Source organism: Penicillium odoratum (genome assembly GCF_028828045.1).
Source record: "Penicillium odoratum strain IBT 22623 chromosome Unknown utg000005l_segment0_segment0, whole genome shotgun sequence".
Classification (NCBI taxonomy): domain Eukaryota; kingdom Fungi; phylum Ascomycota; class Eurotiomycetes; order Eurotiales; family Aspergillaceae; genus Penicillium; species Penicillium odoratum.
In genome coordinates, this window is record NW_026643147.1 from 7,286,734 (window position 1) to 7,301,017 (window position 14,284).

A 14,284-nucleotide genomic window follows, 5' to 3' on the forward strand; every position below is an offset into this window, starting at 1 on the left:
TAAAGCGGCAAGCCCCCCCCCCCCAAGCACTTCAGTGGACCACGTGTACGGATATGTAACATTAGCTGCATACGGAGTGAGTTTATTAGCAGATTCAGCGAAACACCATGGTTCAAATAAATCAACCTGCATAAATTAAGACTACGACGAGTGGCATAATCCATTTGTACAGGCCACTACTCCCCCCACATGGGCAGTGGTTCGATATTTTGTCACTCAACATCTGGCCCGCAAATGCGGACCTCACAGTGGATAATGTACTACGGAAGACGGATACCCACTCTTCCGTAGCCACCATCAACCAACTACTTAAATCCAGATCGTGCAGCGAGTCTTCCCCCTTTCAACAATCCTCAATATTTCATCATGACAGCACAAATTCTTGCGGGCAAGACATGTCTTGTAACTGGTGGCGCAGGTGGGCTAGGAAAAGCCATTGCGACCAAATACCTCGAAGCCGGCGCTAATGTGGTGATCTGCGATGTCCATGAAGAGCGTCTACAAGAGACATCGAAAGAACTCTCGCCCATGGGACCGTTCAAAGCCCTGAAGACGGATATCACCAAGAAAAGCGAAGTGGAGAGTTTGTTCGAGCAGATTATCCAGGAATTCGGCAAGATCGATGTCCTTGTCAACAATGCTGGTATCATGGATAAATGTGATGCCGTTGCGGAAACCGATCCGGATGTTTGGGATCGGGTTATTGCTGTTAACCTGACGGCTCCGTTTCTGTTGAGCAGATTGGCTGTTCAAAATATGCTCGAGCAGGAGAAGCCTGATGGTCGCATTATCAATATTGTTTCTATCGCTGGAAAGGCAGGAGGTGTCTCTGGTATGTTGGTTCTTTTTCCTTTCTCCTTGGATAGCGCTTATAGTTCTAGGTGCCGCCTACACTGCAAGCAAGCATGGTCTCGTTGGCTTGACCAAGAATACTGCTGCATGGTATGGCGAGAAGGGTATTCGATGCAACGCTTTGATGATGGGTTCGATGCCTACAAATATTGCTGACTCGATGAGAACGGGCTTGAATGTGGATAATTTGCAGAGAGTGACGGGCATTCTTGGGGCACTCAGGGTCCCTCTTTGTGAACTGGAAGAGTGTGCCGAGCTGTCTTTGCAATTGGCTGGTGGCAAGGGTTTCAGCATTGTGAACGGAGTCTGCATTTCGGCTGACAACGGTTTCACCGCTGTTGTTGGTTGAGTTTCTTACTCATCAAATCCTCGGTAGGGGCCGTGTATATTGAACAAATTTGATATCGTTCTCGTTATCGTGGGTTTTTTAGCGTGAAGCCATCGAATAGTGACATTTGCAAGTCCAGCCGTATCAACGTTCCAGGGGATTCGCAACTGGCGGCGCTTCCTCCCACTGCTCCACGCCTTCGGGAATCTCCACGATCGCATGTTTAGTCCATATATGAACAATTCCCTTCATCATTTCCTTGTCCAATCCCTCAAGACAACCACTCTTGACGTTGGTAGTTGAAAAAGGGTTTGGTTTTTCGCCAGGCCTAGGTATCGCATCACGGAAGCGATGCAGCAATCGAGAACCACAGCTCTTGCAAAAAAGACATTCCATATGCCTCCCTGTGAGCGTGTTGCGAGTGTAGCTTCCAATATATTCGGACGTAGTCTCTGGAAGCTCAAAGTAAGGAAAAACGGCTGTGATGCCAAAGGCAGCAGAGCTTTGGTGGCGGCATTCGGTGCAGTGGCATGCGTAAAGTGCGAGTGGTTTGTCTGTTGGTGTTATGAACTGCACCTTGTAGCACTGGCAACGTGCCATCATTCCCATTTTGGTACTTATGCGGTTCCGATCTGGGGTAGGAGCTCCACGCGAGAAGGTAACAGAATGGCGATTTTTAAATCGGTGTACCCAACCCTCGGAGAAAGCGGGCTTTGGTAGATCTTGGTATTCGGGTATTTGGCCCCAGTATGTGGCTGCTTTGTATTGAATTAAAGCCTGGTTCGCCCGCTTTCCAGAAGCAGTATACCTCTCTAACCATTCCACAAGCTTTTGATCTAATATAGGCCATTGAGAGGATGATCTGCGCATACTGGGAGTCGCAGGACCGGTATCAAGATGCGCATATTTGGACGAAAGGATCCTTGATATAGTTGAGCGGGTAATTGAACGATTATACTTGGTCTGAAACCAAACAACACAGTCTCTTTGCGTAGGACGCGGGTCAGAATTGGCCCAATAGGCGCGCACAGCTTGTTTCTGTTCCTCTGATACACCCTTTCTTGAACGACGTGTTCCCGTACGTTCCACAAAAGAGGTGGAAGAATTTGGAGAATCCGGCATTCTGATTGGTCGATTTGGCTGAGTCGGGGCGAAGGGTAACAAATGTGTGAAATCAATGAATGGGAGATTTTATGGGTGAATGAGGCAGAAAAGTGGGTCCATACAAGACAAGTGCATACCATAACTCAGACTGTACTATAACCTGTACAATAATTGAAACTCTAAGGATTTAACCCAAATGTCACCAGTTCAAGGTTCCATTGGGTATTTGAATTTGTAATATTTTTGGTCAGGTGTGCTTCGAACAACCCCACTGCCATCCTAGCCTATGCTGACAATCATGAAAAATATTCAATAGTTCACCTAATTTACGGCATGGCTTTGCGCTCTGTATGTTTATCGAGGAAATAGGATTTCTAATTTGATGTGAATGATGCGGAGATTACGTACTACTGTTCAGGAAGGACTGGACGTTTTTCTCAAGTATGATACCCCAATGCGAGATCTTCCAAGTTACACCACAATGCGCTATGCTGCGAATGCACCTTAATTAACGGATCCACACACACCATACATAGGTTCGAGCCATCTTGATCGGTCGAGCGCAAAGTGGAGCAGCCAACGGACTATATTGGTTGTGACTCGGTTGGCAGAGAATGGCGAGGTATGCTTATCAGATCGGTATGTTCTCAAACACATGCATTTCATTGCATTTTCCTCATCAATTACGGCGAAGTGATGACGGAAGACTAGCTTGCAAGTCTGTGAGTAAGATAGCGCATAGGTCATGTTCTGTCCTAACGGGCTGCCTGTTGGGGGCAGTTCTCCGAGCCTTAACTAAGGGCCGCGCAAACCTGACCGAATTCGGAGATATTCAGTAATCCTCCTAGCGAGTAGGTGTGGGTGACATAAAGGGTAAATGCACCAGGTTGGAATTATGGTGGGAGGGGTAGGTGTGTTACCCATATGCAGGGGAATATCTCAAGTCCTATCATTTAGCTCTGCGGAGAGTAGCTTGGTCCTTGATGAACTTCTGCAGAGTCTGAAAAGGGCAAGCCGGGACAATCCATCTCGATCCAACGGCTAGGATGCACGGCCAAGATGAACCTGCTGCAACCCAAACCAAATAGATCCAGAAACATACCAACCAGAACTATCTTCTGACTCACACCTCAAGGGGCAAGCAACTTCAGGTGTGGTGGGTAGAGAGCAATAATAGTCACTCTTCCGAGACACCCACACACCACTGAAGAAATGCAGGTGTGCGGATAAAAGAGGCGCAATTAGTGGCATTTGTCATGGATCTCTACCAATCAAAAGCGATCCGTCCCTCCTCCTGGCTCGCTGATTAGGTGTCGGCTGATCGGGAACGTTGAAGGCGGCCGGCGCTCTGACTGGTCAGATATGATCTCCCTTGAGGGGTGCAGGAAACATTGGTTCGCCCTGATCTCTGAGTGGCCACTGCGCTCCAAGTGTCCGGCAGGAAGAACGTCATTTCCATTATGGATCTGGACGCGTGCGAATCACAGGATGACCCAGTCGTATCTCACGCATGACCGCCGGGCGATCAACCGCGCCTGGCCGGAGATCTTCAGCCCCCGTTTCCCTCTCCAGTTCAGCCATTCACACTGAATTGAGAATTGTGGATGATCTAGGATTAGATTTGGGAACATATCACTTTTTTGTTCCCGGGGTTTCTTGTCTTTGTGCCTTGGAATGAACTTCCTAAATGGTCACCAGGCTTAGCCGCGTGGGAAACAAGCCTGGGCTTGCAGGACTCACGATTCATGAAGGTTTCACAGGTGCCTAGCCGGAGCTTTTGTTTTTAAACAGACTGCATTCCTCTTTTTTCTTGGTCATTGGATGTTGACCGTTCTAATTCCGTCTGGGAAAAAAAATCATAGGTACACATGTGCATGCTTTATCTGCAAGTCTACGTGTTTTCCCCAGTGGAGACATCACAACCTAGACCAACTAGTCGGGTTATTACACGGCATATGCTGTACAGCAACGAATCAGTGGAGGAATTGGGATCCTGGTGGATCAACTCAGGCTGAGACTGAATTTGACAGTCTCATTTAATGGTACGTGAAGTTCTAGACTTTCATTTTTCTTTTCTCTCTCTCTTTTCTTCGTCAGGTACCGACGCCATCCGGGTATCGGATCCATGGATATCAAAGAAAGTGGATCTATTTCAAGCACAAAAAATGAAGAAAATGACGACATGTTGCGGCATGATTTGAGGACGGGCCTGAGTGGAACCCGGAATCCCCGCAACCTTGGAAGAAAAAAAACATAGAGAAACGGGAATTCCCACTGACATAAAGTAACGCAGATGCCCAAGAAATATACGGAATCATCTTCGGAATCCTCATATTACCCCTCTTCACTTAGCAGCTCATTCTCAGGTAAGTCCGACCCATTTTTATGGAATGCTTCTATATGGAATATCATTGGTTTCCATATACATATATCTTTCCCCTTCATTCCACATTCCAGTCGACACGTGTGCGCATTCCACAAAATTACGTCCATTTCTGATCTCGTGCATAGGCCTTTCTTCTCCTTCACCTCGTTTGTCACCGAGGGATCATCTTGAAACTTTGATTTCGAGATACGGCTACCCCACCCCAGTCTCCCTGTCCTCCTTGCGGGACTTGACCTCCACCTCATCAACTTATAATCCCCCTTCCCCGCGCTACCGCTACCGCTCGAATTCTCCTCCTATTGACGGCCTTGACTCTCTTGCTCTCTCCTCATCCACCCGCCCAATCCCCATCCCCAGACGGGCAATCCGTGTGTACGACGACGATCTCCCCGTCACACCACTCACAGGTCGTTTCGACCACGAAGACTACATTGACGATTGGGAACGTGCCTCCTTGTCCGCCAAGTCCCGGCACGTTTTGCCTTCTCGACCATCCGGCCGCCGCGGTCGATACTCAAGCATGCGCTCTGATACCTCTCCCTTCTACTCGCCGGTTGCTTCGCCCACCATGTCTCCTAGACGACCAAATTCACCTCAACCTTCTCGCTCCTCAGCCAAAACCATGCCGGGCTTCCATCTTGGAACTTTGCCCCGCTTCCACCCCGCTGTCTACCAGCCCGGTCCTTCATCTCACACCGTGACGAACCAGCCGCCATCGCCACGTCAATCTCGTCAGAGTCATGGCTACCGCACAACCGGATCTCGAGAGGTCAAATTCCAGTACCGTGATCTTTTGGATGGTTCGAACCATAGCCCGTCCGCGCCGCGCCTGGACCCACTTATTAGTCCCGGCCCGGTCACTCCCCTTGCTCTTGAAGCTGGTGATTACATCGCCGCAGGGTCGATCAGCAAGGAGCGTACCATGCCAGGTACCACTAACCAGCATGTTGGACCACCACCCGACCTGGTGGAAAAGCTCATTGCTCGAGAAAAGGAAATGGCTCGCCAGATGGCCCGCAAATCTCCAAAGGGCCGATGACGAGATGGCTTGAGCCAATATTTACGCACGGATACTTCGGCAGCTACTGCTACTGCGTGAAGGCCGTTGACATTGACTTTTCTCCCCTTCTTCTTCTTCCTATTCTTCCATTGAAAGACTGAGACTGATTGACTATTGTTCTTTCACGCATGCCTATTTTTCGGCGTTTCGGGCATGAGAATACGGTCATAAGAAGTACAGCATCAGACCGCGCATGGGGGTTTTTTGTTTTCCTTATCCTCATCTCCTATTTCTTCGAATAACACCTTCCTGGTGTTTCTTCTTTCCTTGCGAAATCATGTATCTATACCCCCTTAGTCCATCTTATGCATATTTATTCAATCCATGACTGATCCAATGGACATATACCTACTACATTTTTCAATTCCAGTAATCCACGTTGAAATCCGAATATTCTCATCCTTCGACACTTCTGTAAGGCCTGATTTTTAGGGCAGAATGGCCAAAAATCCCAAAGATGCAATGTGTGTACGCTTCGAGCGAATCGTTTGGGAAAGGAACGTAGCACTTCCAACAAAGAAGGCACGACTTCACCACCTTTTCTTCTTCTCTCTTCCCATCTTCCACTCACGTTGTGTTTGTGGTGGAGCTTCTCTCTCTCTAGAGGCTTCTTCTTGCCTCCATCTTCATATCCATGCACTCGCTTCCTCCCCTCCAGCTACCATACCTTGTACAGGTTATGAATGCTGTGTTCCGGCGATACTGGTTCTAGTAATTCATGCCCCTCGGGCACATCTTTGTACAACTTTTTTGCAAGTTTTGACCAGTTCGGAAGCCTCATTTTTGGCCTTTTTGACCACATTAACACACCTTTTACCCACCATGCCAACCCGTCTTCTCACTTCTCATAGAAATGTCAGCCTATCAGAAATCAACTTTCTGCACTTTGTTCACTTCAATGCTCGCTGCCCAGGCACCGCTCTTCTTATTCACTTTACTGCCTACAACTCACCGTTGCCTGCTTTCCTCCACAAGTACTTTCCTTCGCGTCCTCTGTCTTTCTTTACTTCCCCACCCCAACTTTCAAGTTTCGCATCAAGTTTCTACCACAACCGCAATCCCCCCTCAGGACGCATTCTCGCTACCTTGGACGAGAGGTGGGTTTCAATTTCTTTTCTAATCTGTCGTTTCACTCCTCACTTACTTCGTATCTGCACAATCGCTGATGGAAAATCATTTCGCCCCATCACTCGCTTTACCCAGCTTGACCGAACTCCCGATCACACGATCAACACAATGCCTCCCAAGATTACCTCCCTTTTCAATTTCACACGTTTCTTTATCTTCATCCGCTTTGTCAACTCCATCGTCAAAGTTGTCCATTCCTCGTGTTCCCTATCTTTATCAATCTTGCCCAGTCATTCTGTGTGAGATTTGGTTCAACTGACCCTGGCCAATTAGGAATTCGAACAGGAACTCAACCGACCTTTCTGTCAATCATTGTTTTCTGGAGCTAACTGAGATACACATTCGAGATGTTTGGCTGACAAGAATTAAAGAAACAAAGTTTTGTGTGACGTTGGGTTTTCCTGTTTGATGCGGAATGAATGCAGTGTTGATGGAGCTGGTTTTGGCACCTTAAGAAGACAGACTGCCCATGCGGACTGAATTCTTTCTGTTGTTGAGATGAGATATCGGCGCATGATGTCCCAATGTATCTTGGGGATTGACACGACTGAATACGAGAATCAAGTTCTGGCTCCTGTTATCCTGACTGCTCCCGTGGAAGGATGAAGTGTCATCCTCTCCTACGTGGTCATGTGGAAAAGACCGAGTGCCATTGCAAGCTCTTGCCCGTGGATTCCAGGTACCTCATGTGGAAAGAAGTTTAACATATTGCGAGTGTTGCCTGGCTGAGTATCGTCTTCACGAAGACCGTCTCGCTTGTTCTCGCTGAAGTTCTCACACCCCAAATGCAAGCCGATCGTTTTGAGGAAACGCTCCTTGTGATTCACATCACGAGGGTTGATCCCCAATGACGGGCAAGTGCAGTTCCCAACAAAATATCGAGGAGCAGATACCGGTCTGAAGATTGAAATCCGAAATTTTGAACCCCGTCAGTGGAAGAAGTTATGAAGTCAGTAAGTTGACAATCTAAAATTCTCCCAAAAAATTTCTTCTAGATTCAGTGAACAATGATCAGAAAAGTGTCATTTCGTTGCTCTAGCATAACATCAAGGATTCACGGTAAGTGGTCAGTATGATTTTTGATCGCTGATTGGTTAAAGTCTTCATACCTGAGGTGTCTGCGAAATCGGAGCTGATCCCGGAGCTGCAACATTTCTCCCCGAAGAACGAGTGGATGCGGGGCCTCTAAGGCCCATCATTCAAGAGTTTCGTTTCTTCTCTTCACCCTTGTCAATTGCATAGATACCACAGGAATTCGGACCAGGACCCCGCGCGATTTCTTTCCCCTCGAAAACAATTTCATCCGCAGCCTTACCGACAGCAATTGACGCTCTTGCTCATCGCGCGACCACCTTCCGCTTCATCGAGACGCGCCGACGCCTCACTCTTAGTTTCCTCGATTAACAACATCGGCGCAGGCGCCCCTGTTGTTTTCAGATTTTTAAAATGACCGAACAAAGCTCTATACCGAAAGGAATGGGCAGTACGAATCTCGCGCCAGTGCCTGCAACAGCACCAGCTCCCGCTCCCTCGACCAATGACTACAAGGGCTTTGTAGGTGGCGTATTCTCTGGTATCGCAAAGCTGAGTGGTATGTTGTTTCCAACAGTGCTTGTCCCCTTGAAGCCTTTTACAGTCCCATGAGCGATTGCTGACGCTCTGCATCTCTAGTCGGCCATCCGTACGTTTCTCGAACTCTATAGTACGCCCAAGCTATCCTTACTTACCGTTTTATTCCTGAGTAGCTTCGACACAATCAAGGTCCGCCTCCAAACCAGCAAAGATGGCCACTTCCGGGGACCCTTAGATTGCACCATGCAGACATTACGGAAAGAGGGAGTGCGGGGATTCTATAAGGGTGCAAGTCCACCGCTGGTTGGATGGATGGTGATGGACTCTGTGTGGGTGTACCTTACACGGCTTGCATTTCAACGCTAACATGGCTCTTCGTGGTAGTATGCTTGGGTCACTGACGCTATACCGACGGTTGTTGCTGGAGAACGTCTTTTCCAACCCGGGCCTCCGCCCTTACATCCCTTTTACAAAGAGTCAACCTGACTTGAAAACGCTCCCAACAGTCGGCCATGGTATCGCCGGTGTCTTCTCGGGAATGACAGTCAGTCTCGTTGCTGCCCCAGTTGAACACATCAAGGCTCGACTTCAAATACAATATTCTGCCGACAAGAGCAAGCGCATGTACAGCGGTCCCATCGACTGTATTCGCAAGATTGTAAGCTATGATAATACATGGGCAAAATGAATTGTGCTGACAGGTTGGATTTAGTATGGCTCACACGGCATCAGTGGAATTTACCGCGGCCTGTGTGCCACCATGCTCTTCCGCTCCTTTTTCTTTTGTTGGTGGGGCTCCTACGATCTGGTCACTCGCTACATGCAGAAGAACACTAGTCTATCAGCACCTGCCATCAATTTCTGGGCTGGAGGCATCTCAGCCCAGGCCTTCTGGGTTGTTGCTTACCCGGCAGACGTGGTGAAACAGCGTTTGATGACAGATCCGATGGGCGGGTCTCTTAACGATGGCAAGAGACAGTTCCACAGCTGGAAAGATGCGGCTGTAGCTGTTGGGCGTGAACGTGGGTGGAAAGGCTACTTCCGGGGCTTTGTGCCATGCTTTATCAGGGCGTTCCCGGCGAATGCGATGGCCCTGGTTGTATTCGAGGGAGTGATGCGCGCCTTGCCATGAACAAAACTTTTATGAGTCTGAGATGTACATATTAAGACTTGAAATAGTCGCACAAAAGAACATAGACATATACCAATATCACTAAACACATCCATCACTATTTCCCAAGTCTTGCGCTTCATCCGACGGGAGCGCACATGTCCGAGCTCAGGAATGTTCATGATCCAAACATATGGCCGCATTCGGTGAACAGGGACTCGACCGCTGTTTCTGGAATCTCGGCATCTCCGGTAGGTGGATTCCGAGAGATGCTGTCTTTGGGTCCATTGTGGCCGCTGATAGTAAAGTCGAGAGTTAGTCAATGTAGTACTCCGTACTCCGGTGGTCAAAGAAGTGCCCACCATCCATGTCTCTTTCCGGGACAAAGTACAATTCAAGGATTCACCTTTCTCTTCCTTCATATTTCTCATCTCGTGCATCATCGGTATTAAAACGCCAGAGATTATATTCACTCGTTAGCGCAATTTAGGTAAGGCAAGGTTTGGCTATCAGACCCTTGCTGCCTGAGGCACAAGGCTAATCGCCGTTTCATATTGAGCATCCGGCCAACTTCCAACACTTGTACACCTTCTTGGACAATTTGTTCGAAACGGCCATGGCCGTCGCACGCTCAATGCGACGTACAAGTCCAACCAGCCTTGTGCTGGCAGCTTTGTTGGCTTTTGGCTTCATCTGTTTCCTATTATCGCCCTCGACGCCCTCCGCAGCAGCCGCCGCAACATCGCAACAGCGACAGGACAACGCAGCTGAACACCCTCTTTCCCCACCGACGAAACCCTTCCTCAAGTCACAGTCATATCGAAGCGATGGTTCCCGAGCTGCTCCGCCCGTTGTTCATTACGACCTCAACAACCTCACTAGCACGAGCACCTCCGCGGCCAACGGCGAGCGAATCCTCATTCTCACGCCTCTAGCTCGCTTCTACCAAGAATACTGGGATAACCTGGAAAGATTGAGCTATCCGCACGAGCTTATCTCTCTCGGCTTCATCGCTCCCAAGACAAAGGATGGAAACGCAGCCGTCACAGCTCTAGAAAAGGCCATCTCCCGCACGCAGTCGGGCCCCATCGATGACCGATTCGCGAGCATCTCCATCCTGCGCCAGGACTTTGACCCGCCCCTCCAGTCCCAAGACGAAAAAGTCCGCCACCAGATGTCCGCGCAGAAAGAACGCCGAGAGTCAATGAGTCGTGCACGGAACAGTCTCGTCTTCACAACCCTCGGCCCAGGCACATCATGGGTCCTCTGGCTTGACGCCGATGTCGTCGAGACTCCACCAACGCTCATCCAGGACCTAACACACCACGACCAACCTGTTATCGTACCGAATTGTTTCCAGCGCTACTACGACTCCAAGGAGCGCAAGTGGGACGTCCGTCCCTACGACTACAATTCCTGGATCGATAGCGAAGAGGCTCAGAACTTGGCGGCTAATATGGGACCCGATGAGATTCTTCTGGAGGGTTATGCGGAGCTTCCCACATACCGTACCCTTATGGCGTACTTGCCTGACTTTAATGCACTCGATCCGCTCCGCATGGTCGCCCTGGATGGCGTTGGTGGGACTGCTCTGATGGTCAAGGCAGATGTACATCGCGACGGTGCCATGTTCCCTGCGTTCCCGTTCTATCATCTCGTCGAAACGGAGGGCTTCGCTAAGATGGCGCGACGATTGGGTTATGCGGTATTTGGGCTGCCGGATTATTTCGTATGTCACTGCCTTTCAACTTCGTTATGGTTCATGCTAACATTCACTTAGGTTTACCACTATAATGAGTAAGGATACTCATTTTCGGTTTGGATTTCACACATACATGGCCGCGCGCCGTGCGCCGGTCATGTCTTAACAGGCCAAATTGTATTTGGTCAACATCTTTCGGCGTCTATATTCTTGGGCTTTTGGTGTTTTCCTGAGTTGGCTTTTTCTCCATTTTTTCCCCTTTATATCTGTAGCAGAAGTTCAAAATTGATTTCTTTTCCTGTCCGCATAACGAAAATGTCGATTGGTCTTTATGGTCAAGTTGCTGGTCAATTCGGAGTATGTTGGTGTTAGATGTGATGATTCGAGTACATTTGAATTCTAGATGGTCGGTTTGTTCTTGATTGATGTTTCCTAAACGTACAACTGGTATTCCCACTAGGCTTATGTTTATTTATAAACTAAAGTGGTGATACATTTCACCTCATCTACTCAACCCTCATGAGGCTTCTTTTTCCTTATTGGTGGAGCAGGCACTTTATACCAACTAGTCCGAGCTTGGCAATGCTTAATGCCAAGAGATTCTATGAGCAAGTTAGCAAACATCATCGAATACAGGCGGAAATGCGAAGTACTCACGCAAGCATAATCCCCGCGCCGAGAGCAACAGCCAAAAATTGCGTAATGGTCTTGCGCACCTCGGCGCCCTTGTCCTTTCCAGTCTCCAGCAACTCGGGAATAACAGCCACAGTCCCAACATACAAGAAGGTTCCCGCTGTAAAGGGAAGTAGCATGTCACCCCAAGTAAGGCTTGTACCCCAAAGACCAGAAGTAGGGGCATCCTCCAGCCCAGCACTTCCGCCAAACTCCTGTACCGCAATACCGATCAACGTACCCAGGAAGGCACCTACGGCGGTGACGAACTGCGCGCCCATGGCCTTGCGCTTCGAGAAGCCAGACTGGATGAGCAAAGCGAAGTCACCTACCTCATGCGGGATTTCGTGGAAGAATACTGCAACGGTAGTGGTTGCACCGAGGGTAGGTGATGCATAGAATGACGAGGAAAGAGCTAGACCGTCCGTGATGTTGTGTGTGAAATCCGCAATTAAGTTAAGGTATCCGCCCAGCTTGACGCTAGGGTTAACTTCCTTTTCCTCTTCAGGGGCGGCAGAGATGGCGTCGGACTTTTTCGACTTGCGCTGCTTCAGATCACCGGTCGCCTTGTCAGTCTCGGCACTGCTTGTGGATGCAGATACAGCCTCTGGATGTGCGTGGCTGTGCGAGTGGTCGTGACCACCGCCGCCTGTTGCGATGCGCAGTGTCTTGTCCATTGCTACGAAGGTGAAGAAGCCGACCATGATTCCTAGTCCGAGAAGGAGGTTCTTGTTTGGCTCGACCATTACGAAGCTGACGTGATCGGGGGAGTCTTCACCGAGGAAAATTTCAGGGAGGAGGTGGAAGAGCGTGTCACCTAGTAATCCACCGACGGCGAAAGCGACCATGACGGATAAAGAAGATGGGTCAATGTTGGGAGGGCATAGTGCCAGGAGGAAGTCTAGGAGGGTTAGCATAGTACATCTGTGTCGAGGCCTCTTCTAGGTACATACTGGGTGGACCGGAAATATACAGCGTCGCGAGCAGGGCGTTCACGGCGGGGCTCCCTGGGAAGAGAACAGCGAATATTTTCGCTGTAAAGCTCGTGGTTTCCGGGACTGTGGATCTTTTGTGCTCATTGAGGGATTCAACAAGAGGGCAATTCTAGGAATGTTAGTGTAAATTTGATGTGAAAGAACAACAAAGTGCTATATACCTGCAGCTGTTCTTCGATCTGGCTAACAGATAGATCTTCAGGACGAACATTGGCCGCGGCCAATGCTGAAAATAAAAGACATCCTGCTGCGATGGCAAAGCCTGTCCGACGAGAAAACATCGAAGCCATGGTGTGTAGCAAAGAGAAGTCTCCTGAGTTGGAAACCAAAACAAGCCGTGGGGTCTTATCGACCCGTTGTCAAACCACTTATCGGACCCTGATAGTCTGAGCAAACTTCACCGCCTTCCGTGCGGAGTGGGAAAAAAAAAGTTTCTGGGCCGCGCAATCTGAAATCCAATACCAATACCACTTTTATACAACAAAATGGGTAAACTCCTCCAGAAAAAGAAGAACCGGTCCGGCTTGTCCAAGGCCCGGGCGAAGAACAACCGCCTGAAGAGCGGTAACAAGAAGATCAATGTGTTGGGCAACGCCATCATCGCTGAGAACTGGTATGTGATCCGCAGAAAAAATCAACTAAATTACGCTAACAACAGAGTCTAGGGACAAGAATCTCACCCTGACACAAAACTACAAGAACCTCGGTCTTCTTCACAAACTTAACGCCCCCGCCGGTGGTCGCGAACGTCTCCCTGGAACAGAAAACGACGGCGATGCGTCGCACTCCCTCCAGATCCGTGATAGCGGCAAGGCCGCCGCTCAGATTGACCTCGGCGAGATCCGCGTCGAGCGCGATCCTGAGACTGGAAACATTGTGCGAGTCATTCGGGACGACGATGAGATCGAAGTTGCGGGTGTCAAGCGCCGACGCGCGAACCCTCTTAACGACCCTTTGAATGATATCGAGGATAACGCTGTGCAATTCCCCAGTTCATCGGCCACCGATGTAGTGAAGAAGCTAGAGCGCCAAGCCAACAAGGAAGGCGTCGCTGAGAAGGTTAAGAAGCCTCGTCACCTGAGTGCTCGTGAGATCGAGTGGGTCTCACGACTTGTCGAGAAGCACGGAGATGATCTTTTGGCTATGGCGCGGGACCGCAAGCTCAACCCTATGCAGCAGAGCGTGGGAGATTTGCGGAGAAGAATCGACAAGTGGAAGCAGTCTCAGGAGTGATATCTGGGCTTCTCTAGCATTCGGTTACGGCGATTCGGGCGTTCTCTGGGTTGTTTTTCAGAAAACAAAAAGTGGTCTAGTGTTTTTACGCATATCCATGACAGATAAATCTTGAGCAGTACATAGTGGCTCTGGTCGAGC

General features: G+C 49.3%; 8 protein-coding genes across 8 annotated transcripts; 5 read left to right on the forward strand and 3 right to left on the reverse strand.

The window, feature by feature from the left end:
• Nucleotides 1-366: 366 nt before the first annotated feature.
• On the forward strand, nucleotides 367-1,201 carry N7520_008316 (SDR family NAD(P)-dependent oxidoreductase; the record flags this gene model as incomplete). The annotated part of the gene is made up of 2 exons (XM_057142250.1): nucleotides 367-832; nucleotides 882-1,201. The coding sequence occupies 2 exons, from the start codon at nucleotides 367-369 to the stop codon at nucleotides 1,199-1,201; spliced, it is 786 nt and encodes a 261-aa protein (XP_056996256.1).
• Nucleotides 1,202-1,324: 123 nt separating this feature from the next.
• N7520_008317 (uncharacterized protein) lies at nucleotides 1,325-2,302 on the reverse strand (the record flags this gene model as incomplete). Its single annotated transcript, XM_057142251.1, has 1 exon — nucleotides 1,325-2,302. The coding sequence occupies one exon, from the start codon at nucleotides 2,300-2,302 to the stop codon at nucleotides 1,325-1,327; it is 978 nt and encodes a 325-aa protein (XP_056996257.1).
• Nucleotides 2,303-3,772: 1,470 nt separating this feature from the next.
• Nucleotides 3,773-5,709, forward strand: N7520_008318 (uncharacterized protein; the record flags this gene model as incomplete). The annotated part of the gene is made up of 2 exons (XM_057142252.1): nucleotides 3,773-3,842; nucleotides 4,796-5,709. The coding sequence occupies 2 exons, from the start codon at nucleotides 3,773-3,775 to the stop codon at nucleotides 5,707-5,709; spliced, it is 984 nt and encodes a 327-aa protein (XP_056996258.1).
• Nucleotides 5,710-7,478: 1,769 nt separating this feature from the next.
• Nucleotides 7,479-8,011, reverse strand: N7520_008319 (uncharacterized protein; the record flags this gene model as incomplete). Its single annotated transcript, XM_057142253.1, has 2 exons — nucleotides 7,479-7,755; nucleotides 7,968-8,011. 2 exons carry the CDS (start codon nucleotides 8,009-8,011, stop codon nucleotides 7,479-7,481), a joined length of 321 nt encoding a protein of 106 aa, XP_056996259.1.
• Nucleotides 8,012-8,304: 293 nt separating this feature from the next.
• N7520_008320 (uncharacterized protein) lies at nucleotides 8,305-9,562 on the forward strand (the record flags this gene model as incomplete). The annotated part of the gene is made up of 5 exons (XM_057142254.1): nucleotides 8,305-8,449; nucleotides 8,530-8,539; nucleotides 8,604-8,759; nucleotides 8,815-9,088; nucleotides 9,143-9,562. 5 exons carry the CDS (start codon nucleotides 8,305-8,307, stop codon nucleotides 9,560-9,562), a joined length of 1,005 nt encoding a protein of 334 aa, XP_056996260.1.
• Nucleotides 9,563-10,157: 595 nt separating this feature from the next.
• On the forward strand, nucleotides 10,158-11,342 carry N7520_008321 (mannosyltransferase complex subunit MNN9; the record flags this gene model as incomplete). The annotated part of the gene is made up of 2 exons (XM_057142255.1): nucleotides 10,158-11,270; nucleotides 11,322-11,342. 2 exons carry the CDS (start codon nucleotides 10,158-10,160, stop codon nucleotides 11,340-11,342), a joined length of 1,134 nt encoding a protein of 377 aa, XP_056996261.1.
• A 487-nt stretch (nucleotides 11,343-11,829) lies between these two features.
• Nucleotides 11,830-13,200, reverse strand: N7520_008322 (Zn(2+) transporter YKE4; the record flags this gene model as incomplete). Its single annotated transcript, XM_057142256.1, has 4 exons — nucleotides 11,830-11,845; nucleotides 11,901-12,816; nucleotides 12,869-13,019; nucleotides 13,072-13,200. The coding sequence occupies 4 exons, from the start codon at nucleotides 13,198-13,200 to the stop codon at nucleotides 11,830-11,832; spliced, it is 1,212 nt and encodes a 403-aa protein (XP_056996262.1).
• Nucleotides 13,201-13,395: 195 nt separating this feature from the next.
• On the forward strand, nucleotides 13,396-14,143 carry N7520_008323 (nucleolar protein 16; the record flags this gene model as incomplete). Its single annotated transcript, XM_057142257.1, has 2 exons — nucleotides 13,396-13,523; nucleotides 13,576-14,143. 2 exons carry the CDS (start codon nucleotides 13,396-13,398, stop codon nucleotides 14,141-14,143), a joined length of 696 nt encoding a protein of 231 aa, XP_056996263.1.
• Nucleotides 14,144-14,284: the final 141 nt, after the last annotated feature.